Source organism: Colletotrichum destructivum, chromosome 5 (genome assembly GCF_034447905.1).
Source record: "Colletotrichum destructivum chromosome 5, complete sequence".
Lineage (NCBI taxonomy): Eukaryota > Fungi > Ascomycota > Sordariomycetes > Glomerellales > Glomerellaceae > Colletotrichum > Colletotrichum destructivum.
The window spans coordinates 4598190-4621032 of record NC_085900.1 but is presented as its reverse complement, the minus strand read 5'-3'; the positions used below and the strand labels follow the sequence as shown (position 1 = coordinate 4621032).

General features: G+C 57.8%; 9 protein-coding genes across 9 annotated transcripts; 4 read left to right on the top strand and 5 right to left on the bottom strand.

The window, feature by feature from the left end:
• Positions 1-27: 27 nt before the first annotated feature.
• Positions 28-1277, bottom strand: CDEST_08946 (Putative nucleic acid-binding protein; the record flags this gene model as incomplete). The annotated part of the gene is made up of 1 exon (XM_062925105.1): positions 28-1277. The coding sequence occupies exon 1, from the start codon at positions 1201-1203 to the stop codon at positions 28-30; it is 1176 nt and encodes a 391-aa protein (XP_062781156.1). The 5' UTR covers positions 1204-1277.
• A 703-nt stretch (positions 1278-1980) lies between these two features.
• On the top strand, positions 1981-3938 carry CDEST_08945 (Putative alpha/beta hydrolase-1). The gene is made up of 2 exons (XM_062925104.1): positions 1981-2501; positions 2625-3938. Exons 1-2 carry the CDS (start codon positions 2304-2306, stop codon positions 3750-3752), a joined length of 1326 nt encoding a protein of 441 aa, XP_062781155.1. The 5' UTR covers positions 1981-2303; the 3' UTR covers positions 3753-3938.
• Position 3939: 1 nt separating this feature from the next.
• Positions 3940-8060, bottom strand: CDEST_08944 (Putative trafficking protein particle complex subunit 11). The gene is made up of 4 exons (XM_062925103.1): positions 7879-8060; positions 7472-7821; positions 5867-7415; positions 3940-5808 (listed from the first exon to the last, which is right to left on the bottom strand). Exons 2-4 carry the CDS (start codon positions 7736-7738, stop codon positions 3941-3943), a joined length of 3684 nt encoding a protein of 1227 aa, XP_062781154.1. The 5' UTR covers positions 7739-7821; positions 7879-8060; the 3' UTR covers position 3940.
• Positions 8061-8381: 321 nt separating this feature from the next.
• Positions 8382-10662, top strand: CDEST_08943 (Putative transcriptional regulatory protein Rxt2). The gene is made up of 4 exons (XM_062925102.1): positions 8382-8790; positions 8873-8994; positions 9061-9223; positions 9276-10662. Exons 1-4 carry the CDS (start codon positions 8718-8720, stop codon positions 10334-10336), a joined length of 1419 nt encoding a protein of 472 aa, XP_062781153.1. The 5' UTR covers positions 8382-8717; the 3' UTR covers positions 10337-10662.
• A 484-nt stretch (positions 10663-11146) lies between these two features.
• Positions 11147-11996, top strand: CDEST_08942 (Putative phospholipid methyltransferase; the record flags this gene model as incomplete). Its single annotated transcript, XM_062925101.1, has 4 exons — positions 11147-11207; positions 11307-11346; positions 11408-11424; positions 11482-11996. The coding sequence occupies 4 exons, from the start codon at positions 11147-11149 to the stop codon at positions 11994-11996; spliced, it is 633 nt and encodes a 210-aa protein (XP_062781152.1).
• A 678-nt stretch (positions 11997-12674) lies between these two features.
• Positions 12675-13279, bottom strand: CDEST_08941 (uncharacterized protein; the record flags this gene model as incomplete). Its single annotated transcript, XM_062925100.1, has 2 exons — positions 12675-13163; positions 13229-13279. 2 exons carry the CDS (start codon positions 13277-13279, stop codon positions 12675-12677), a joined length of 540 nt encoding a protein of 179 aa, XP_062781151.1.
• CDEST_08940 (Putative NRAMP family protein) lies at positions 12924-15519 on the top strand. The gene is made up of 3 exons (XM_062925099.1): positions 12924-13790; positions 13901-14414; positions 14496-15519. Exons 1-3 carry the CDS (start codon positions 13388-13390, stop codon positions 15346-15348), a joined length of 1770 nt encoding a protein of 589 aa, XP_062781150.1. The 5' UTR covers positions 12924-13387; the 3' UTR covers positions 15349-15519.
• Positions 15520-15962: 443 nt separating this feature from the next.
• CDEST_08939 (Putative Zinc finger, UBP-type, Zinc finger, RING-type, BRCA1-associated 2/ETP1, RRM) lies at positions 15963-18397 on the bottom strand (the record flags this gene model as incomplete). The annotated part of the gene is made up of 2 exons (XM_062925098.1): positions 17234-18397; positions 15963-17177 (listed from the first exon to the last, which is right to left on the bottom strand). The coding sequence occupies exons 1-2, from the start codon at positions 18182-18184 to the stop codon at positions 15963-15965; spliced, it is 2166 nt and encodes a 721-aa protein (XP_062781149.1). The 5' UTR covers positions 18185-18397.
• Positions 18398-18749: 352 nt separating this feature from the next.
• CDEST_08938 (Putative Ubiquitin-like domain-containing protein) lies at positions 18750-20297 on the bottom strand (the record flags this gene model as incomplete). The annotated part of the gene is made up of 3 exons (XM_062925097.1): positions 19765-20297; positions 19487-19702; positions 18750-19429 (listed from the first exon to the last, which is right to left on the bottom strand). Exons 1-3 carry the CDS (start codon positions 19784-19786, stop codon positions 18750-18752), a joined length of 918 nt encoding a protein of 305 aa, XP_062781148.1. The 5' UTR covers positions 19787-20297.
• Between the last annotated feature and the right edge of the window lie 2546 nt (positions 20298-22843).

The following is a 22843-nucleotide window of genomic DNA, read 5'->3' as shown; positions in this document are numbered from 1 at the left end:
TTTTTTTGCAATACGTCAAGTCGTTTCTCACTGGGTATCGTCAGGCGGCGCGTCCCAGCCCCTCTTCTTCTTCCCCTTGGCATTGGGCCTCTCCTCCCCGCTGACGAACCACAGCACCCACTCCCACACCCTCTTCGTCTTGACCAGCTGCGGATGCGTCTCCTCGCCGCCGTTGCCGTCGTCGCCGGCGGCGTCACCGGCGGCGTCCAGGTCCCGCCGGCGATAGTAGCCGCCCTCGTCGTCCTCGGCCAGCTTCCTCCGGTACAGCACCGTCGTCCTCGTCAGACCCTTGCGCAGGCTCTGGCCGTACACCTTGCCCCGGAAGGCGTGTAGGGCGACGTTCTGCAAGAGGATAACGTCCTGCCTTCTCAGCCGCGCGGGCGTGCTCGGATCACTGCCGCCGGCGTTCCCGTTCCCGTTCCCACTACCGTTTCCACCGTCCGGGGGAAGCCAGAAGGTGACGCCGAAGCCGGCGCGGGTGTCGTCGCCGACGAGGACCTCGACGAGGGACAGCTCGTTGCCCCAGCGGGTCCTGATGGGGCGCGGCTCCGAGACGGAGATGACGCCGGCGATGAGGTTGACGGTGACGGTCTGGGGCGCGAGGCGGAGGAGGTCCGGGGCCGGGGGCACGTCTCGCAAGTCGGTCAGGCGGTGGGACGTGACCAGTGCGGGCCGGGCGCTGGGGGTGGCGATGATGGTGGTGGTGGCGTTGTCCAGGAAGGAGTCGGTCGTCTCGCTGACGAAGGAGTCGCCGGCCGTCGTGTCGAAGGAGTCCGCGTGCTGGCCTTGTGTCGGGGCCCCGCCGGAACGCGAGGGGGTCGACGGGGGAGGGAGCTGGGAGGAGGCGAGGTCATGGTGCAGGGCGAGGGAGTGGTCGTAAAACTGCGATAGCAGCTGGTCCTGGGACGACGGCTGGCTGGCCGTGGTCGCGGTAATGTCTTGCTGCTGGGAGGCGAAGGAGAGGGACAGGGAGAAGAAGTGGGCCGGGGCCGGGAAGTCGGAGGGCAGGCCGTGGGGTTGGGAGAAGCCCGTCGTCAGGGGTTGACGGTGGAGGGGTAGGGACCGCCAGGACGGGGCGGAGGGTGGTGGTGGTGGTGGTGATGATGTCGAGTGAGATGCCGGAGTGGGACCCGGGGCGGGGATGAGGTCCGGGGAGGACCAGTCGGGCTCCGGGGCACCGGTGAAGATAAGGACTTTCGGCATGCAGGGGGGTTCTTTTATATACTAGATCCGGTCCGGGTATGGGTGGGAGGGAATGTGTTGGTTGTAAGTGTGTGTGTGGACTGTGGAGAGTGTGATGGTGCAAGAACACGGTGGAAGCTTGCAAGATGATGGAGTGGGGGAAGAGATAGATAATACTTGGAGTTTGCGGGGCGGCGGGGTACTGTACCTACCACGGATAGACTTGGGTCATTCCAACAATGTTTCTTCTACATAGATACAGAAGTTCATGTACCTTGGTGGGCAGGTAGGTATCTTGGAAAAAATGGATGACAGGTGGGTTACACGGGAGGAGGGAGAGAATGGGAAACACTTGGAAGGACGGGCCTGCACTAGCACAAAGAAGAAACTCAATTCATATCGAACCAACATTGCATTGAAAAGAGTGCAGAATCTCAAACGTGGCCGGCAACACCTTGTGTTCCCCGAGAGATAGATAGTCCTACCTGGGGCAAATTCTACAGTACGCCCAGACAGACAAACACCAGCTTCCAAAAGGGTTTCCCGAGTAGGTAAACTGTACTACTGCCGTCAAGCGCACCCGAGTCACTCATTGTCTCGGGGACGTGCATCTCTCTCTCTCTCTCTCTTTCTTCGTCCCTCTTGTCCCCCTCCCTCGGTGTATGTGAATGTTCTCGGTATGCCCATTTGCCGTGGACCTCAGTGTATACCTACCTAGGTACCTACCTAAGGTACCTAGGTAAGGAACCAGAAGATACTCTCAGGGGGCCGGCCTCCCCTACCCGTTAGCAGTTACCGGTAACCGCTGTACCGCAGGAACCTCGGCATCTCCAGCTCCACACCCACCACCATCCACACCCCGGACCCCAGACTCACCTCACTCCCGACCCATGAACCTGTGGTCCCCTCGGTCTCTCAACCTCGTCTTCTCCGGTGCCGATGAGTTGCGAGAGACCGTTTTGAGATCTTCCTGGATACTTTTCCGTCAACCCACTCTCGTTCGATTCCAGTAACGTCTTTGGAATTTGCATCGGCATCGGCGCATTAACTTACTCGGCCGCAAACCACCTTCGCCTCATTCAACTCAAGTGAGACCCTCCGGCTCACAAGGCATCGCCGCCATGTCCTTCACCTCCGTCTTCCACGTCAAGGAGCACGTCCTCGACGGCTCCCACATCCGCGAATTCCCTCGCGCCCTCTCGCGCTCCCAGGACGACGTCCTGAAGCTAGCCGTCAAGGAATACATCCCCAAGGACAACCCGAACCCCAAGCCTGGCGATGTCACCATCATCGGCGCCCACGCCAACGGCTTTCCCAAGGTCGGTCGTCTTCCCGTCACCATCTCCCCCGTCCTCGGCTTCATGTTCCCTCAATCTTGATAAGCCAAACTATACCATACATCTCACCTTGGCCCTCAAACGTCCACTAACTGTCCCCCACAGGAACTCTACGAGGCCCTCTGGCAGGATCTCCACGCCGAGTCCCTCAAGCCGTCCTCAACCTTCCGCATCCGCTCCATCATCATCGCCGACGCCGCCTGGCAGGGCGCCTCGGCCGTCCTCAATGAGCCCCTCCTCGGCAACGACCCGGGCTGGCTCGATCATCCGCGTGACCTCCTCCACCTCATCAACACCCTGCGCCCGCCCCGGCCCCTCGTCGGCCTCGGCCACTCCTTCGGCGGCAACGCCATCGTCAACGTTGCCCTCATCCACCCCCGTCTCTTCTCCGCCGTCGTCCTCCTCGATCCCGTCATCTCCAAGTGGTCCTCGAACGCGAAAGGCACCATCGAGTCCTCCCCAGCCGCCGCCTCCGCCCGCCGCCGCGACCTCTGGCCCTCCCGCGCCGCAGCCCGCGCCGCTTTTCTCAAGAGCCCCTTCTACCGTGCCTGGGACCCCCGCGTCTTCGACGCCTGGCTCCACCACGGTCTGCGCGAACTGCCCACCCAGCTGTACCCGACCGTCAGCCCCGAAGCCGCCGCCGCCACCGCCACCACCTCGGAAAAGGACCGTGCCGTGACGCTGGCCACTACCAAGCATCAGGAGGTCTTCACCTACTTCCGCCCCAGCTGGGACGCCTACGACGCTGCCGGCCGCGAGCTCGTGCGCCCGGACCTCGTCCCGGACATCGACCCTGGTCTCAACGAGGGCTACTTCACCTTCCCCGTCTACCGCTCCGAGGGCGCCAGCACCCTCGCCCGCCTGCCCCAACTGCGCCCGCGCGTGCTCTACGTCTTCGGCGGCGACAGCGACCTCTCCACCCCGGATCTGCGGGAGGAGAAGATGCGACTGACGGGCACCGGCGTCGGCGGCAGCGGCGGCGCCGCCCGGGGTAAGGTGAGGGAGGTCACGCTGCCCGGCGCCGGCCACCTGTTCCCCATGGAGGTGCCGGGCACGAGCGCCGAGTTGAGCGCCGGGTGGATCGAAGAGGCGCTGGCCGACTGGCGCGCCGAGCAGGCCGACTACGAGCGCTGGACGAGACTGAGCGTGGCCGAGAAGACGACGCTGACGGACGAGTGGATCAAGAGGCTCGGCGGCTCGGCGAGGCCGCCCAAGGCCAAGGCCAAGATATAGATAAATAGGATGGATTCCTGTCACGGGGCGACGACGACAAATGGGTCGGAATATATACATGTGTAGAAGGAAGAGAGCTGCGAACGTGTGCGACCGATTTCTGGGACATCTTTGGAGAGTCGGGACGTGCTAGAGAAGACCTAGATGTAGACCTTACATGTACACCAAGAAAGCCGGCGTATCATAACCTAGCTGTCCTCCTCATCACCCTCCTCATTACCCTCCTCTGGTGGGATCCAGACCAGCAGGCCGTCCTTGTCAATCTTCATGCCCTCGGTCGGGATGATCCTCAGCACCTTCTGGAAGTACTTGTCCCTCACCACGAGCGTGGGCCGGATGTAGTCGCCCCGCGTGAACGGCAGCAGCCGGTACGTGACGGACCTCCTCGACACCGGCAGCACGTGCACCGTCGTTTGCTTCGAGCCCGAAAAGGCGAACTCGTCGCTGGGATCCATGCCGAGGCCGAACGTCAAAAAGTGGCTCGACGGGTTCTCGATGGTGACGTCTAGGTTGATCAGCCCAGTCTGCGAGTTGGCGACCGAGTACGAGGCGAGCACGCGCGGCTCGGTGCCCAATACAATATACCGCGGGACGAGCATCCTGGTTGTGTTAACAGCCGCCGTCGACGTCGACGACTTCGTCCGCCGCCACTTGAGCACGAACGCCACGTCGAGAGACGCCGGGCCCCGGTCGTCGAGGCTGAACTTCTGCGCCACGAGATCGAACCGCGCCTCCTGCATTTGCTTCGGCGGGACGCGAAGACCGCCCTCTGGAACCTCCGGCCGCGTCGCCGTAGTGCAGCGCGCATGGTTATGGCACGCGACCACCTCGGCGTCCATGCTGACGATCTCCAGGTCCTCCGTCGCGAACGAGGCAAAGTGGCACACGAGGCACCACTTCTGTGCCAGTCCGCGAGGCTGCAGGGCGGCTTCGTCCACAGACGGGTCCTGGACACCCTCGTGATCGAACAGACTCGGCCAGGGGTCGGGATGGAGGCGGGGAATGAGGTCGTAGTTGGCTTCAAAGGGGTTGACGACGGTAAGCTGGACGGGCAAGATCTGCATGATCAAGGTCGCCGGATCCGTCACGAGATGGTAGAAGACCCTCAGCGTCACATCGTACGACGTCGTCAGCTGCACCGGATCCAGGCTGATCTTGACGAGGGTGGACTGTGACGTCGCCAGCGTGCCGAGTGATAGACCCGTGAGCTTGGCCTCCTCCTTTCCGGCTTCCGCGGTGTGTTCCTCGTTGTCCTCGATGCGGACCCGGAAGGCCGGGATCTGTTCGCCAAAGACATGGACTTCCAACTTGGCGATTGCCTCTGTATCCTCAGCGTTCACCACGTCCAAGACTAGATCCATCGGCTCGTTCGCATAGAACTGATCCAGGGGCTGTGCAAGCTTGATCTCCAGCTTGGGCGGTCGTGCCTGGACTTGGATTACGTGGGCGCTCTGCCGCACGATTCGTCTCCTGGACAAGGAGGGGCTGAACCAGAAGTCCGCCGCTCCCAGATCGTGGAAGGCAACGGTGTAGTGGAGCGTGAAAGCTTCTGCTTCCAGTATTAGAGTGACCGAGGAAGCCTGGGCCTCGCCGGGTTCCCGTAGGGGTATCGCCATTTCGTAGATATTCGTGTGGCCCGGCTTCACTGACAGGTTTGCAGATCCGCTGAGCCCCGATGAGCCCTCTTCGCCCTCTTCTGCATCTGCTCGGGCTGCCTGGGCCAGGGGCACGTTCGACAGCGTTACGCCGCCTTTTTCTGTACCCGACGCAGAATGTGTTTCGTGGTCTAGCGTGATGGTCTTCAGGCTGCCTTCGAAATGGATTCTCAGGCCCTTGAGCGTTACCGGCTTCGCGTCCGAGAAGGCATCCGACTTGATCGCGAGCTGCGCCTGGCAAGTCTCCCCAGCTTTGCCATCTTCGGTCTTGAAGATGAAGGACGCCGATATGAAGGACGACACGACGTCATCGTTAATTGTCACGTTTGGTCTCGAATCGAGGTTGAGGCCCTCGAGGGACCTGGAGATATCGTAATGCCACTTGGGCCGCCGCGTGAATTCTGTGTACAATCTTTAGTATTTGGCCACGAGAAAACAAAGCGAAGCATGGTGTCTTACTCCTGTTCATCAGCTCCCAGTCAATGGCGACCACAAGCTCACCCTGGCCAGTGTGGGCGGCTGCAGCGCGCAACACCCAGCTCAGATCTTCAGTGATGTTCAACCAACCCTCTGTCCTGAACGACATGTCCTCCCACAGTGGCCGCAGCAACGCCACTATGTCGTCCCAGGCCTTCAGGTTGACCATTTCTTTGGCACATTCCAGCGACAGTTCGGCCGACAATCGAAGTTGTCGCCGTGCCTGAAACTGGGACCTGGCCGCCATCAAACAGTCTATGATAAGTTGGGAGTGGTTCACACCCATCCCCTGAAGTGGGAACTCCTCGTGGGGGTCTGGACACATGTAAGTGTCGTATTGGAAGGCCTTGCTGGCAACCGCCGATGCCGGGGTGGTGTCAGGCGAGCGCCGATCCGCCTCCGGTATGGCTCGAGCGAGCGCCCGGCGAGCCACGAGATGCTCAGCAGCAATGCGGTACCAGTATCCCGTGTGGTGCAGCATCTCCCATGGCTGCAGCCGTTCGCCCATAGCAGCCTTTTCCGGCTGGAGGAACAAAGCTCGCGTCGACAGCGCCAGGCTACGGATGTCCACCCTTTCGATCAAGTTGGCCATGACGACGGCCCATCTTGATTCCCAAGCGGCCCAGCCATAGTTGTTGGTGCCCCGGCCGCGCCTGTCGACAAAATCGGCTATCCTGTCCCGGTGTAATTGCCATCTCCGCACCGCAGTCGTCGTCTGCCCGCCCCAGAGCAGGCATCGTATGCTGCGTATCGCGATGACATCGGCCAACATCCGCGCTTCATTCCACCGCGGACTCCAGCTGGGAATGATGTCCATGACATCTTGGCTCAGAAGTCCTTCGTATGCTTGGTCGTATGAGCGTAACGCCGCATCCATTTCTTGTCGGTATTCGGCAAAGACACCTGCCTTGTAGTCGTAACGCACATTCCAGTCTTGCACCGTGAGTGTTTGTGACGTGTTCGTAGGTGGTACCGTAGGCTGTGGAGCGACACCCCGGCCGCGCTTCTTCCTAGCATGACGGCCGAGGTCGCGGTAGTACTCTATGGCCTGAAGAAATACGGCCGCCAGCATGGAATCTGCAGTGTGTTCCAAGTCTGTAGATAGATCGTGAGGCGGCAGATAGAAGAACGACCTAGTGTCCAGAGCAACGCCTCTTCTGATGTTGTCAAGGCGCTCCTGTACGAGCTCTTGTACGGAAGATGATGCAGTACCGTCGCTCAGGAGAACCACTACAAAACGTGTTTTATACCCCGACCTGCTTAGGGCGGCTTTGGTGTTATTGATGTCGGTCTTGAGCTGGTTGTCGTGAAGCGTCGCAAGTGTGGGATCGGCTGTCAACGTGTAAAACGACACATAGACGCTGGGCACCATGTCCTCGTGCTTCTGGAGCCAATCCGTATTCATCAAGCCGTCGGGATATAAGGGCGATACAGGGCTGAGGGGTGAAAACGGCGAGTGCAAGACGGCGGGGGTCGCGGGAGCATCGACGCCCTCTGGAAGCCGGGCGCGACGGGGAGGAAGAACAAGGGACTATTCGATGGTTAGTCGAGTCTTAACATGACGCATCTGGATGGTATACGCCGTACTCGACCAGCCACGGTGACGCGCAGCTTGTACGGTTTCCCACTGTCCCTCCCATTCCATGGACGGTTTCTTCCATCCTGGCGCACGACGTAGTCTCTCAAGGCTTCGGCATCCTGGCTTTCTATGCTCGGCAGTTCTGACCGAACGAGAAGGGCCTGGTCTCGGAGCTCTGCGTTCAAAGGTAGGTCTCTAGCAAGGCCTGATGCGAGACCCGCAAGAACAATGTACGGGATGTTGTGGTCCAGGCTTCCAACAGGGTATCCGTCCATTTTCGAGATTTTCTAGTATACAATGGGTGGACGACCTGAAAGACGTCTATTCGGTTCGCGGGAGTCGGCCGTATCACAAAGCTCTGGTCGGCAGGTCAGCAGCAAGTACCTTGGGCGACTCGTAGAGCACAAATACGCACGTGGTTCTTAAGGGATCATGGTCGCCGGAACTGGGATATCAGATGTCGGCAGCGAGAAAAGACGCAGCGAAGAAGGACGGTGAATTATCGCGAGGTGGGAGGGGAGCTTCATTCGAGTGGGAATCGCGCAAACAAGGGTCTCATTCGCAAGTGGTCCGGTCTGGAGCAGAGTACGGAGTACATGTCATAGGTACTTTCTACCTCTACCTACGGATAACTTATCGCAAGCTCCTTTCCAGCGATCCCAGCCCACTACGCTCAAATCGCACTGCAGTGACTTCAACAGTAGGTGGGTGGGTACCCCTGGACAGCTGCTGCTACTGGTGGCAGAACATCTCGGCATCGGGTAAAGTGGGCGCCGAGGCGGTGGCTTCTCATTGGCTCAGCCGCCAGATGCGGTCATGGCCCACCGCGCTCACTCACATTGGAACTCACAGCGAGCCATGGATGGCCAAAGTGCCCTGAAGGATCGGAATGATGCCCTGGCAAGCCTGGGACCAGGAGAGACAGCCTTGCCGCCCGCGTAGTGCTCCTCCTCCCGCCTCGTCCCAATGATTGCGCGCAGAAATTGAGGGCTACCCATTCTACACCTCTTCCCACACCACACCACCTGCTTCTCCCGACCTCGTAAATGACTTCCTTGCGATCCCGTCTCGCCGCGAATCCTCCCCCGACCAAAATTCTCTGAAGCATTTGGTTTCTCTGTTCGAAAATTCCCACCGACCTCATCGTACCCTCGTCCTTCTCGTTCTCGTCTCTTCCTCGGTGCCGACCGGACGACCTCCTTCCCGCCGCGATCGCTCCGGCACAACGCCAGGAGCAAAAGACAACACAACACAATGGCGACACAACAGATTCTTTTTTCTGAGACGGTGGCCGCTATGAAAAAGGCCCTCAAGCGGAAAAGCTACGGTAAGCGCCCGACCCCCCCTCCCTTCTCGACCTTGTCGTCGCCCTTGCCCGTAGCTCGCACTTCTGACAAGCACACTGGCAGAATCCGACTCGGATGATGAGATTGACCACTACGGGAATCGCGGCCACAAGCTTAAAAAGCGTGCCCTCTTCTCCCACCAGGGCCAACTGGCGCCGCCCTCTGGCCCCGAAGTCTACAACGAAGTGCGTCGCGCGCCTCTCTCCATGCGCTGGTCAATGCCACCCCTCAATTCAGACTGACCGTTGCAGATCATCGACTACGCCGGACAGCAGCGCACGATAATCAGCCGTAACCCACCCATCGTGGACGAAGAGGGATACGAGATTGACAGCGACGATGATGAGGAGCGCATCCAGGAGGCCGTCTCCTCGGCCACCGAGCTCGACCCCTACGCCAACATTCGGATTGAGCGTTAGTTGTTCTCTGGCCAACACCGTAGTGACGTGGCTGACCCCCGTTCCAGAGATCCTAGCTCCGTTGACTGTCTCGACCGACCTCCCCAGTCATCCCACTCTCTCCAAACCCTTCACTGCCAAGACGTTAGACGAGATCGCCGAGCAAAGCTGCGAAGTGCGACGCAAGGAAAACGCGTCTTTGTGGAGAGTCAGGCACCTCTTCACGAGACTCTGCGGCGATTACACATGGGTGCCGTGCGGTGCGATGGTCGGGCCCGACGATGCTGATCTTTACTCTACCGACTATGTGGAGCGCGGCTACTCGCGCAAGACGAAGGCGCCTGTCGCCGGCGGATTCGACGATGCTTCGTCCGGAACACCGAGCGGCAATGCGAGACTGGAGCAAGCGCCAAACGGCACGAACGGCGAATCCTCGGGTGATAAGCAGAGCAGCGACGGAGACATTGCCATGACCGATGCAGGCTCAGACAAGGGGGAAGCCCGGAAGCAGGCGTCTGAAAAGTCAACAGAGGACACACATACCGCTGGCGAGGCATCGCGGCCAACGAACGGCCAGGTACTGAAGAGCTCCACGGCCCCGAAAACAGGACAAGAGGAGAGTATTGCCGATAGGAAACAGAAGCAAAAGGCTGTTGACATCGAGATGCATGAGGGCCAGGCGGCACCTTCATCGCAACCTGGAGCAGAGGTAGCGGAACGCAACGGAACGCACGCGCCGTCAATAGCATCGGAGACGGTGGACGAGACATTCGTGCACCCGTTCTTCCGGCCGCCGCCCAACGCTCGGCCAGACCGGGATGTGGGTCTTCCGGAGGCCGAGGCCGAGGATATCCGGCGGCTGCTCGCGCTCTACGTGCAGAAGCAGGAGGAGGTCTGCCGTGGAGCCATGAAACTGCACGAAGGCCTCCTCAAGGCTAACCGGTTGCGCAAGACTGTACTTCAGTGGTCCAAGGCGGAGGCGCATAGCGGAGCGAACCGGGACATGTCGGACGGCGAAGACTGGTACGACAAGGAGGAGTGGGGACTGACGGAGGACCTCAAGAAGGGCCAGGACGACGAGGAAGAAGACACGGGTACCGTGGCCAAGAAGACTAGGAATCGCAGGTGATGCGGTGCCCGGGTGTTGTTGACGTTGGTGATGTTGTTGGCTTGGCCCGGCCTGGCCTGCTCCGAGGGAATGAATAGTTCAGTGTGCGTGTGTTCCGGGCGGGTGTTTTGAGGATGCGGTTGATACCCCCATATTGCGTGCGTTTTTTGTCCAGGCGGTGCGTATTGTTTCTCCCTATAGTAGAATGAGATGACGCATCCTTGAACGGTTGTTGACAAGTCATTGTGTTCCTGTTTAACCTGTATCGGCTTTTTGTACTTGTCTATTTGCCGGGTGTTTGTCGCATCGCTGTGGCAGAAGGGTTTTCCCGGTTGAAGAATTCGGCTGTCACGGGTGTATCTGTACGTGTATGGAGTTCCACAGAAAGGGACTCGCCTCGCCACTTCCACGTTCTTGGGCTACCGTGCCAAGCGATCGCATAGCGACGGCGCGGAGGGCTGTCCTTACCCCAGCCCTCCACTTCACTCCCAGGCTCTCTTTCCTCCCCCTGAAGGCCGCCGAAACCCCCCGCCCCGTCTGCCCACGAAGAAAAAGAAGGTGCACCCATGCATTGCAGCATTACAGCGTTATGATGAGACGCTATGGCCAGGTGTCTCCACTAACATAAATACTTGGGGTGGAGCAAAGCTTCTGTCACAAGCAAGCAAATGCTCTCAACTCTTCTTCCTACGCCTGTCTGTCCTCAACGCTTCTTTCCAAAAGAGCTCAGTTTTTGCCCGAGGAGGAGAACAAAATAAAAATAAAGACACGAAAAACTCCGAATCGCTTCAACCATCCGACTCTATCACTCTCCGGAACCCGATCCCAATCATGGCGCCTGTCGAGATCGAAAGCAAGGCCCTGGTCGACTTCAATCAGAAGAGCTTGTTCGGTACGTCATGTCGTCCTCGCGGAGCTTGGGCCTTTCTCGTCCTTCTCGTCTTCTTATCCATCTCGTCGACGCTCTCGCTAACCTGCTTGCTACACACAGTTTCTGCCGCCGCCATTGCATTCAACCCCCTGTTCTGGAAGTAAGTAATCCTTCCCAAACACACAGCTCCCCCGTCGAGTGGTGTGCTGACAGCTGCGTAGCATCGTTGCGAGACAAGGTTCGTGAGACTGCTGCCGCCTTGACCCTGTAGCCATCGTCTAACCCGACTCTCCAGAGTACAAGAACAAGGTCCTCACAAAGCTCTTTGGTGGACGCTCTCAGATCGCCTGCTACGGCCTGGCCGTCACTATCTTTTCTCTCGGCATCTTCCGTGACCTCCTCTACGAACGCGCCCTTCGCTTCCAACCCGCCCACCCTCTACTCTCGTCCGATGCGGTGACCTATGTCGGATATGCCCTCGTGGCCTGTGGCAACGTTCTCGTTCTCTCTTCGACGTGGCAGCTGGGCATCACCGGCACCTTCCTTGGTGACTACTTCGGCATCCTCATGGACAGCATTGTGACTGGCTTCCCCTTCAACATCACCGATGCCCCGATGTACAATGGCTCCACAATGAGCTTCCTTGGCGCCGCTCTCATCTACGGCAAGCCCGCCGGCATCCTGCTGACCGTTTGGGTCTACATCGTCTACCAAGTTGCCCTGAGCTACGAGAACCCCTTCACCGCCGGCATCTATGCCAAGAGGGACCGCGAGCGTGCCGCCGGCAAGGACACCAAGAAGGCTAGGTGAATGTAAAACAAAAAGAGGCCCAGCTTCAACAGCACCACAATTCTCCACATCCCGTCCGGATCGGGGCCGAGCGCAAGACCGGACGACAGGGGGTGGTGGGTGTACGGAGCCATGCAGGTCCCGCCAGGGGAAAACAGACGAGAAGGGTCTCCGGCGAGAGCCGGTCAACCCCGATGAGCTGGCCTGTCCCACATGCACGCATCTACACACTTACAAAGAGAGAAAGAGAGATACATACACACAAACACACAGAGGACGGCCAGCTGGCTGACTCAGGCCCAAACCGGCCCGCCAAGAACCAGAAATCAGCCTTCAACAGAGCATGGCTGTCCGGTGTGCCTTGCAGGTGATAAAAGACCGAGAACCCTTTACTTCTAGTCAGACCAACCAGGAAAATGCAATTTTACATGATGTGGTTGGGCGCCTACCTTACGCCACATTGTTCACATAATCAAACTTCCCTCACTCAACCCAAACCAACTTCTTCTCGTATTGTACATGAACTGGCAAGCCATGCCGTAATCATTGGCTTTTCTCTCTACTTTTGCCATGCTGAATGTTCTTGGCATGTGGCCTGCTACACAGGACTATTCCCAAGACGGACCGAAGGTCTCGAGATTTGGTCCAGAAACATTCTTGTGAGGCACTTCTCCAGACTAGTGGCGGGACGATGACTTCTCAGGAAGAGAGAGTTCTTTTGGCGAGGCGCTCAGTCAGACAGACACCAGCCACCAGCCACCAGCCGAGAAAAGACCCTTGAGAGAAGAGAGGGAGAGGAGAAGGAGGAGGATGGGGGGTGATGGGTGGCTTGTTTCGAAGGCCCTCTGGTGATTCTAATCCGCACCCTTTTCGCCGCATGCCAATGGCCCGGTCAGCCCTCCGCGCCTTGCCCATGACGAGTGGTGTCTCACGGGAGAGCCGTATGCCCTCGTAGCGCCGCATTCGGCGAGCCCTGCCGTTATGTGGGATCCAGCGTCGTTTTGAAGGCTGTTTCCGGCCTTTCGCTTCTTGCGATGTGACAAAAGCACCTTTGGTTCCTGTTTTGTATCTCAAGCCCTTCTTCTTCTTCTTCTTCTTCTTCTTCTTCTTCTTCTTCTTCTTCTTCTTCTTCTTCTTCTTCTTCTTCTTCTTCTTCTTCTTCTTCTTCTTCTTCTTCTTCTTCTTCTTCTTTTACTACCTGATTGCCTTCCATACTGCACTCAACTCCCACCTCCCCTCCCGCCCCCTCCCACCTTTGATGCCCTCGCAAAGGTCGAAACGCTGTCGCTCATAAGCGCCCTCATGGTGAGTCTTCATCGCCGTCTCCGCCTTTAGAATCAAGTCTGACCAACACCCGAGCAAATGCAGCCTCGCAAACCTGTACGACGCCCTTCGTCGCTATTCGGGACACAATGAAGCCCACATGGCTGGACACGCCCCAGGAAGGGGAGGAAGCCAGCGTCCGCAGGCTCAGTGCCGACCCCTTCACCGCCGACTACACCATCAACCAGACGCTGCATGGCCAGTCACACCCAAACGCCCGGCGGTTGAGCATAGACGTAGCGCCCAACTTCGTCAACCTCGACACCGTCGTCTCGTCCCCCGGCACGTCGGAGGGCACCGCGGACTCTGTGCCGACGTCCAAGGGCCGGGCCGAGCTTGACGACTCAGCGCCGCTGTCCTTGTTATCAGGGCCGACGCTCCCGAACCACACGTATCGCAAGGAGCGCCCGACGTGGATTAGCCGACGATGCGGCGACCTCATCACGTTTGCAAAGTTCCTGGGCCCCGGATTTATGATCGCCGTCGCCTACAGTAAGTCAACGTCCGGGTGAGCGTGAAAGAAAGGGGCGAGCCAAGAAGGAGGATTGTGGCGATGATGATGAGGCGCACATACGAGACTGACCTTCCATCCTTACGCGCAGTTGACCCCGGAAACTACGCCACCGACATCGCCGCCGGCGCATCGTACCACTTCGACCTCCTGTTCATCGTCCTGCTGAGCAACGTCGTCGCCATCTTCCTCCAGAGCCTTGCCATCAAGCTTGGCACCATCACAGGCCTCGATCTGGCCACCGCATCCCGCGTCTTCCTCCCGCGATGGCTCAACATCTTCGTCTACGCCCTCGCCGAGGTCGCCATCATCGCCACGGACATGGCCGTCGTCATCGGCACGGCGACCGCCCTGCACTTGCTGATCCCGCGGCTGCCGCTCATCGCCTGCGTCGTCCTGACCATCGTCGACGTCGTCTTCATCGTCGTCTTCTACCGGCCCGACGGCTCCATGCGTGGGCTGCGTATTTTCGAGATTGGCGTCTGCGTCCTTGTGCTCGGCGTCGTCGTCTGCTTCTGCATCCAGCTTTCCCTGATCGAGAACACGACCGTCGGCCAGGTCTTTCGGGGTTACCTCCCGTCCAGCTCCATCATCGAGACTCAGGGGTAAGTCCAACCAGCCCCTCCCCTCGTCAGCGACGCCAAGATTCTCTCTGTCCGCTAACATGCCATGCCCTTCACGTTTAGTCTGTACCAGTCCTGTGGCATTCTGGGCGCGACGGTCATGCCACACAGCCTCCACCTCGGCTCCGGCGTCGTGCAGTCCCGCCTCAAGGAGTACGACACCAAGGAGGGCAACCTCCAGGAGATCCCCCGCTCCGACACGATAACGACGGATGGCAGCTATCACAAGGTTTTCTACTTCCCCTCCATGGACGCCATCAGCCACTGCATGAAATTCTCCATCGCCGAGGTCGTCTTCTCCCTTTTCATCTTCGCCCTCTTCGTCAACTCGGCCATCCTTATCGTCGCCGGTGCCGCCCTATACCATGGCGAGACGTCCCTCGCCTCGGACATATTCGGCATGCACGACCTCCTCGCCAACAGCATCTCCTCCGCCGCGGGTATCATTTTCGCCTTCGCCCTACTGCTGTCGGGCGTCTCTGCGGGCCTGGTCTGCACCATCGCCGGCCAGCTCGTCAGCGAGGGCGCCCTTAACTGGCGCATGCGGCCCTGGCTTCGTCGCCTCGTGACGCGGATGATCAGTATCACGCCCACCATCGTCGTCGTCGCCGTCGCGGGCCAGACCGGCCTCAGCAACGCGCTGACAGGCACCCAGGTCGTGCTCTCGACCGTGCTGCCCGTCATCACGGCGCCCCTCATCTACTTCACCTCCCTCGACAAGTACATGACCGTCGTCCCCGGCGCCGCGAGCTACGGCTCCGACACGGGTGTCGTGCCGGCGAGGCGCTTCAGCGTCGTCGGCGTCAAGATGGCCAACTCGTGGTGGGTCACGGTGCTAGCCGTGCTCATCTGGCTGATGATCACCATCATGGTCGTCGCGAACCTCGTGCTGTTGGTGATACAAATCGCGAGGTAGACATCGTCGGGACTCCGTATGTCTTGTTGCGAGAGAGGGAGGGAGGCGACGAGCGATGTTTCTAACGACTTGACGATTCATGATTCTTTTTGCCCACCTCATATATCGAGCGCTGCGATGTGTACTGGAAGAAAGGCCTTGCGATATACGACGGGACGAGGCAGTGATTAGTAGGAATTGTAGATACAAAGCTGAACGTATAGACGTAGATTTCCGCCTCTCTTTATCCTGTCGCGCCGGCGTTGTGTGTTGTACGTACCGATGATGCCTCACCCATACGAATTGGGATGGACCGAAATACTCGAGCGTCCGAATCCTGCGAGGTTTGGACCTTTGGGTCTGGGTGAAGGGGCAATGAACGGTGGCTTGGCTTGAGACTGTTCACAAGCGTGACACAGCAGATGTGGCTCACTGACAATGTTGGTAGACAGATTGACATGGCTGCGTTCCCACGGTATCCCGCTTTAAGTCTGGATGATAATGGCCAAATGATCATCAAGAGTGAATATTAAAACAGCATCACTCCGACTACACACTTGCAAAAGCACACAACCCAGACCGCTCCTCCCCCCTAAACGCCGAGTTCTGCGCTGCAAGTTAAGCAAAGGGATCACTCACTTCTTCGCCCTCCGCTTCCCCTTCCTCTCGGGGACGCTTACGCTCCCCTCCGCCACCTCCCCCGCCTCGACCTTTCCCTCGCTCTCTAATTCTCTGAGCTTCTCCTGTCCCGAGATGAACATGGTCAGGTCACGGTTCATCTCCTCCAGCTCCGCAATCTGCACCTTGTGCTCGCCGTCCCGCTTGCGAAGCGCCTCGACCTCGGCGTTGTTGTGCTCCACGCGCTTCATCAGCCCCTGCGTGACCTGCTTCTCCTCCTGCAGGGCCTTGCCCATGTTCCGTGCGAGCTCCTGGGCCTTGACGGCCTTGGTACGGTCCCGCTCCGCGTCGCGCTCCAGCTGGGGGATGACCTGTGTCTGGAGACGCATCAGTTCCGCCTTGAGGGTTGCGTTCTCTTCGAGTGCCGTTGATGCCTGCGCTGAGGCGGACTCGGCTGTCGCGGCGGCTTTGGCGGCCTTGTCTGCCACTTTGCTGAGCATCTCCTCAAAGTATACCCGCTGCGACTCGAGCTGGCTTGCCAGGAGGTGCGTGTACTCCAGGCCAATGTTGTCCAACTTCGCCCGTGGGACGGTGTCTTCGTAGCCACTCGCAGGGCTATGGTGGTGTACGTTGCTCCCCGGAAGCTCGACAACCTTGCCATCGCCCTTGTCACGGATCAAACGGTGGACCCATGTATCGCCGGCGTAGTCCCACACGTGCTGCGTCTCCAGCTCCAAAGCAAAGCTATGCGCTGTCTCTTTCCAGTGGTCTTTGGCGTGTCCACCCTTGTACCGGCCGCAGCCTACGTTGCCGCAAATGAGGCAGATCCATAGGTCATCGGTGGAATCGCACACGCTGCAGAGGTTCGACACCGACGACCCGAACGGCTGTGTGTAGGGGTTCGAAGGATCATACGCTGTATCCGGGTTTGTGTGTCGACAGACTGGGCATCCCGAGCCTTTCCAGTTTTGCAAGCAGGTGCAGTGGAAGACGTGCTGGCAGGGGATAGTCATCAGACCGGTTGTATCGTCCATGCGCTCGAGGCAAACGGGACAGGTTGGCAGTTCGACAAGGTTCGGGGTCGGTGGAGGAAAGGGCTTCAAGCTGCTCGAGGCGGCGGCTGACGACGAAGGCGTGAATGGGTCGTGGTTGAGGTCGGGAAACGTGCGATTCTCTCTCGTGGGCGTCTCAAACGTGATCGATTTGACAAAAACGACGTGGCAAACTTGCGCCTGTGAGAAGCAAGTTAGTGACACCCACCAGCTTACGGATGGCTCTGACCGCTCACCTCCATGCTATTGAAGACCTTCCCGTCAAATTCCTTCTGCCACTCGCGTGCCCTCTTGCTGTTCCGGAACTTCAGTAGCACAAGGTACCTGTTCAGCCTGGCCGTCATGACCATCCTGTAGTGACTGATGTCGTCTCTCCATTTTTCGCCGACGTACCCAAGAAAGTCGCCCGGGCTGAGGTAGCTAGGGACTGCAGGTATGCACAGGGTCGTGCAATCAGCAACCTTGACGCCCTCTTCCTCTGAAGGCGGCAGTCCCAGGCCAGGAGTGTCCTCCTCTTCGCGGTAGAAATGCACCACTCCCCAGCCAACCTCTGTATTCTTTGTCTCCAACGGTACATACTTCGCCTTAGTAGACGTTCCCGTGCCGCCAAATGTCGGGCCGACACCTAAGTCTGCCGTAGTCGTCGCCTCAGCCGCCATCTGTTCCGTGTGTACGTCGCCTTCCAGGTCGACGTCGATGCTCTCGATGCTGACCTGTCCGAATCGCCAATCCCTGATAGCAGTCTCTGGTCGGATCGCAGCCGAAGAAGTCGGGGGAGGGAAGCTCTGCGTGCGCGCCTTCCACTGTCTCTCGGATAATCTGACGATGTTGCTGCCACTGTCCTCCTTGACCGGCGCTCTCGAAGGACCACAATCGATGAGATTAGGGGACGGACTCTCGGCAGGCGCTTGCAACGTAGGTTCTCGGTAGACTTCGGCGACGTAAGGGGGGTCGACAGGTTGCAGCGGCGAGATCTGGGGGCGATGTGAGAGCTTCGGCTTCGGGAATGCTTTCTTCGAATGCGCAGGAAGTTCGGCGAAGATGTTGGCGCCTTTCGGAGGAAGCCAGATATTTGGATCGACCGGTTCTGCTTGCCGGGCCTTCCCTTTCGTCTTCGTTGTGTCGCAAGTCGTGGGACTAGAGCTGGGATAGAGCTCAAATTTCAAGTGGTAGAAGAAAGACCGCATAGCCTATCTCAGCCTTACCGGCCGCCCGCTGCTGAACGATGGCTGCGACAGTCGTGATCTTGTGAGAACGGAGGGGTTTTCTGAAATGAACTTCAGCAATCTGAGGGAAACCGTTAGGGAGGCAAAAGAATGTGTATTTCCGGACGCTTCCAGAGATTTCGTAGGGTTTTCATGTCGCGGCGCAAAACAGACGAGGGCTACATGGTGTGTTCTGGGGAAGATTAATTTAGTTGCAGGGTTCCAGCATCCGCTCCCTCATAGCGGAGTGTCCCACCTTTGCGGAGGTGGGTCCACTGAGTAGGTAATTGGGTACGTCACTGATAAGACAATCAGTCGTCCACCATCGAAACATCACCATCACGACATTAAGCACACAATGAAACGAAACCGCTTCGAGACTTCAACTGAGTCTAGTATTCGTGCGCTTTCTTGAGCGCAAACTTCCTAGCTAATCTCTAGGTATGTGAGAGAAGACATCACCCATGCCATATCCTGTAGTCATAACCCGTGAACGCCGGTGCCCTGAGTCAGGCAACTTCCCGTATGTGCCGAAGCCATCCATCGCCTACTGGCCGCCACGCAGACGGAGGACGAGGTGAAGCGTCGACTCCTTCTGAATGTTGTAGTCACTCAGTGTGCGGCCGTCCTCAAGTTGCTTGCCAGCGAAAATGAGACGCTGCTGGTCGGGAGGGATACCCTCCTTATCCTGGATCTTGGACTTCACGTTGTCGATCGTGTCCGAAGACTCCACCTCCAATGTAATTGTCTTTCCGGTCAAGGTCTTGACGAAGATCTGCATACCTCCACGAAGACGAAGGACGAGATGCAGAGTCGACTCCTTCTGGATGTTGTAGTCGGATAGGGTACGGCCATCTTCTAATTGTTTTCCGGCGAAAATCAAGCGCTGCTGGTCAGGGGGAATGCCTTCCTTGTCTTGAATCTTCGACTTGACGTTGTCGATGGTGTCTGACGATTCAACCTCGAGGGTAATGGTCTTTCCGGTCAGGGTCTTGACGAAGATTTGCATACCGCCACGAAGACGCAACACCAAGTGAAGGGTAGACTCCTTCTGAATGTTGTAATCAGAGAGTGTGCGGCCGTCCTCAAGTTGCTTGCCAGCGAAAATTAAACGCTGCTGGTCGGGAGGGATACCCTCCTTGTCCTGGATCTTGGACTTAACATTGTCGATGGTATCCGAAGACTCCACCTCAAGGGTGATGGTCTTGCCAGTAAGGGTCTTGACGACTTGAGTCGAATGTCAGTAACTACGTCGAGAACGAAGGGTGTAACGATGCAACTTACAGATTTGCATACCACCACGAAGGCGGAGAACCAGGTGAAGGGTAGACTCCTTCTGGATGTTGTAGTCGCTCAAGGTGCGGCCATCCTCAAGCTGCTTGCCAGCGAAAATGAGACGCTGCTGGTCGGGGGGGATGCCCTCCTTGTCCTGGATCTTGGACTTGACATTGTCGATGGTATCAGAGGACTCCACCTCGAGGGTGATAGTCTTGCCGGTGACTATTGAGGAGAAGGTCAGCATCAGATGGGAGGGGTGGTAGCCTGAAGTCAAGGCAACTTACGGGTCTTGACGAAGATCTGCATGATGGCAACTTCAAGTGTCGATGTCTGAGTGTGATGGGGGTTTAGTGTTTCGTGAAAGTAGATGCTCGCGACTGAGATATTCGCTGATGGGTTTCGCGGAGCGAGAGTGCGTTGTAGTAGATGTGTAGAGGGAAGAAGTGATGGTGGGCGAGGGCAAGAGGTGAAATGGTTTAAATACCAAGGTTAGAGGTTGGCCGGTCGGTCTGTTGGAGGTGGGAGGGAAGGAGCCGGTTGAGTGGTGACTGACCGCGGAAGGCAGGCGAAAGGGAAGGAGACGGAGGCCTTGATTGGGGGCGCAGGTGCGAGAAGGTGGGGCGGATTATGCAGTGAGTGCCTTGTCTGGGAGAATGGCGAATGATTCATCAGCAACTGCGCAAGTGCCAGAGGGCGCTAAAGCAGGCAGGAGCAAGCCGGAACCCCCCAGAATCAAGTGGGTTTTTCGAGAAGAAGTGATGGTACCTCTGAGGCCGCCGCTGTTGAGGCCTGGAAGCCAGGGACGGAAGTATCGGTACCCAGTCATCTTCGCTATCGGACCACCTCGTGCCCGCAAACCTGGGAAGGCTGGAACTCTGACTGCTGTGCCTGATGTCTCAGTTGCGCTGGACGGTTGGCCACTCGCCTCCGCCGCTTCTTTGATCAGATGGACTTGTTTATGCCACCACCGCCGCACTCTTTAGGCCCAAAGAACCACTTGATACAATGTGGCTTTCCAAGAGATCAAAGATCCGTGTTTCTCTGTTGCGATGCGAGATGGGAAACTTCCCAAAGGAAAAGGAGAATCACCATCGTTGCTGTTTCCCCAGGAAGCCTTGGGGGAAGGGACGCTATCGGTGAGGAACTGATGGGCCGAGACCCCCTCTTTCACTAACAAACCCCTGTAGCTGCTCCGCCTCCTCCCGTCCTCCTCTACTCTGTACTTCCTCCCTGGACGTCGACATCAAGCAATCGTCACCAGCCGACGACGCACATCGGGGCTGAAGCACTCGCCGAGAGCATGGCCAGCCAGGAATGCTGTGTTGCCCCTCATAGCTGTTCTCAGTGTCAACTCCGGTATTCGACAGTCGAAGGAATGCACATGGCTGGCAAGGCTGGCTTCGTTTGACACCTCACTGCAATCGCCGTGTCTCATTTGCCGCCTTGCCGTCTTGAGATGCGCTCAAGGTCAAAGACATCCGACCCCGACCACGAACTGTCACTGACAAACAAGCGCCCCCCACTCGCCGCCACCCAGGTGCCGGCCAGTCCTCCAAGAACGCTGTGACTGAGCCAATAGGTTGTGTCACACCTGTCGCTCACCCAACCCCCAAAATCGCCACCTTTACAAATTACTAGCAGAGACAGAGCCTCTTGGTCAATCTTTGCCTCGTCCGAAGATTTGCTTGCCTCACCTCACCCATGCAAAAGCTTCTATTAACTTCGGAAGAACACGTTGCCTTAGGGCGGCGTTTTTCGATGTGGGATTTGGCTGCACGATGCATTCCCGCGACCGCCTCCTAGGCAACCTCGACACCCGCTCGTCGCCGAACAAGTCAGAACACAATGAGTTCCCGGCCAGCCGATAGAGCAAAACGCTAAAGTGCGGAGAAGAGGAGATACGACCTGCGAAACCGGGGTTTGATGATGGCCCGACGTCATCCCCTCCTCCCACCTCCCAAAAGGACGCCCAACCTCTTCGACCCTGGTTTACCACAACAACCTTTTCGGCCCCCTCCAAAACAACAATGTTCACCAGCGAATAGCCGGGTTTGCATAGAAACATATGTCCTAGCAAGCATGGTTGAAGACTAATCATCGCCGAGAGCAACCTGCGTCTATTTCCATCTGGCTGTCCCTGTGTCCCTCCCCCTGAAGCGACGCTTTCGTCCTGCCGAGTAATGGAATGGGCGATGGCGACATCGGCTTCTCCTCGCTCGGGCCTTATCGCGACATCTGTCCACGCGCTCTCTCCTATCTTGCTAGGGTAAATCCGAGTGCTTCGCCCACACCACGCTGACATTGGTCACGCCTGACAAGAGAAGGTTGCATGCAAGCCTGAGTACCATGCTAACGTGGCAGACTGGTTTCTGCACCACAAACACCACGATACGACCATTACTATCTGCATCCTTCTTGGTTGGCCTCCCTTCTCATTGAGTTGGCCTCCAAAGCGTCAAAGCTCCCTGCTCTTACCTGCTCAAGGGAGTAACTAACGATGTACCCTTACTTATCTAACCCGGTCTCCCTCAGAGATACCTCTCTCTATTGTGCTGTCTCAATCCATGGAACAGCTGTTACCACCTTTGTAATCGATTACGGAGTACAGTGCCTCAAAGTCAGTGCCCTCTTGTAGTGCGTACGGTCCAAACGGTTTCCCCCGCTCAACACATCGTCGTATCAAGCGCGTCACATCATATCAGTCAACAGATGGAAGGGACAGAATGCTGAAGAGACCATGAAACAAACAGAGTCCAATATATCAGTTTTGGGCCTAACTACAACAGCGTAAATAATACCGATACCGGACAACGTGCCTCTCCAAATCTGGAAGATTTTTTTTATCGCGGGCCCTTCCTTGGCCCGATTCCAATGCATATCATAATCGTCTATGCTTGCTATGCTCTGTCGTTTGCCTATCGTGCCGGCATGATCGTCTCCTGAACGTCTTTGGCGCATGTCGCGTCTCACTTTGCCGCTGCGCAGCCCTTCGCGCCTGCGCGCGACTCCAGACCACCAACCCCGGAAGCTTCGAGTCATACATTCGTAATTTGAATCATGATAAAGGTCGTAACACATCGCGATGAATCGTCGTGGTGGGGGGGGTGACCAGCCGAAAAGAAGTGAACTGTGAAGAGGTGGGGGGAGACATCCAGTGCGTGTGTGTGTGTGTGTGTGTGTGTGTGTGTGTGTGTGTGTGTGTGTGTGTGTGTGTGTGTATGTGTGTGTGTTGTCTCGTTCAACGCCGTCGCTGTGACTCGAAATAACAAAAGAGACAGGGAAAAAACTATCGCCCACCCGGGGGCTTTTAAAACAAATTCATAATCTCAAAGAAACATATATGGCAGCAATAGTAGCACAATC

Excerpts from the sequence above, each read along its gene's own strand:
- CDEST_08943 (XM_062925102.1), top strand. The coding sequence starts at position 8,718 with ATGGCGACACAACAGATTCTTTTTTCTGAGACGGTGGCCGCTATGAAA. Across the intron at positions 8,995-9,060 it reads GCCCCGAAGTCTACAACGAA|ATCATCGACTACGCCGGACA; the intron begins GTGCGTCGCGCG and ends TGACCGTTGCAG. Across the intron at positions 9,224-9,275 it reads CGCCAACATTCGGATTGAGC|AGATCCTAGCTCCGTTGACT; the intron begins GTTAGTTGTTCT and ends CCCCCGTTCCAG.
- CDEST_08944 (XM_062925103.1), bottom strand. The coding sequence starts at position 7,738 with ATGGACGGATACCCTGTTGGAAGCCTGGACCACAACATCCCGTACATT. Across the intron at positions 7,416-7,471 it reads GCGTCACCGTGGCTGGTCGA|TCCCTTGTTCTTCCTCCCCG; the intron begins GTACGGCGTATA and ends ACCATCGAATAG. Across the intron at positions 5,809-5,866 it reads CTGGGAGCTGATGAACAGGA|AATTCACGCGGCGGCCCAAG; the intron begins GTAAGACACCAT and ends GATTGTACACAG.
- CDEST_08945 (XM_062925104.1), top strand. The coding sequence starts at position 2,304 with ATGTCCTTCACCTCCGTCTTCCACGTCAAGGAGCACGTCCTCGACGGC. Across the intron at positions 2,502-2,624 it reads ACGCCAACGGCTTTCCCAAG|GAACTCTACGAGGCCCTCTG; the intron begins GTCGGTCGTCTT and ends TGTCCCCCACAG.
- CDEST_08940 (XM_062925099.1), top strand. The coding sequence starts at position 13,388 with ATGAAGCCCACATGGCTGGACACGCCCCAGGAAGGGGAGGAAGCCAGC. Across the intron at positions 13,791-13,900 it reads TATGATCGCCGTCGCCTACA|TTGACCCCGGAAACTACGCC; the intron begins GTAAGTCAACGT and ends CCTTACGCGCAG. Across the intron at positions 14,415-14,495 it reads TCCATCATCGAGACTCAGGG|TCTGTACCAGTCCTGTGGCA; the intron begins GTAAGTCCAACC and ends CTTCACGTTTAG.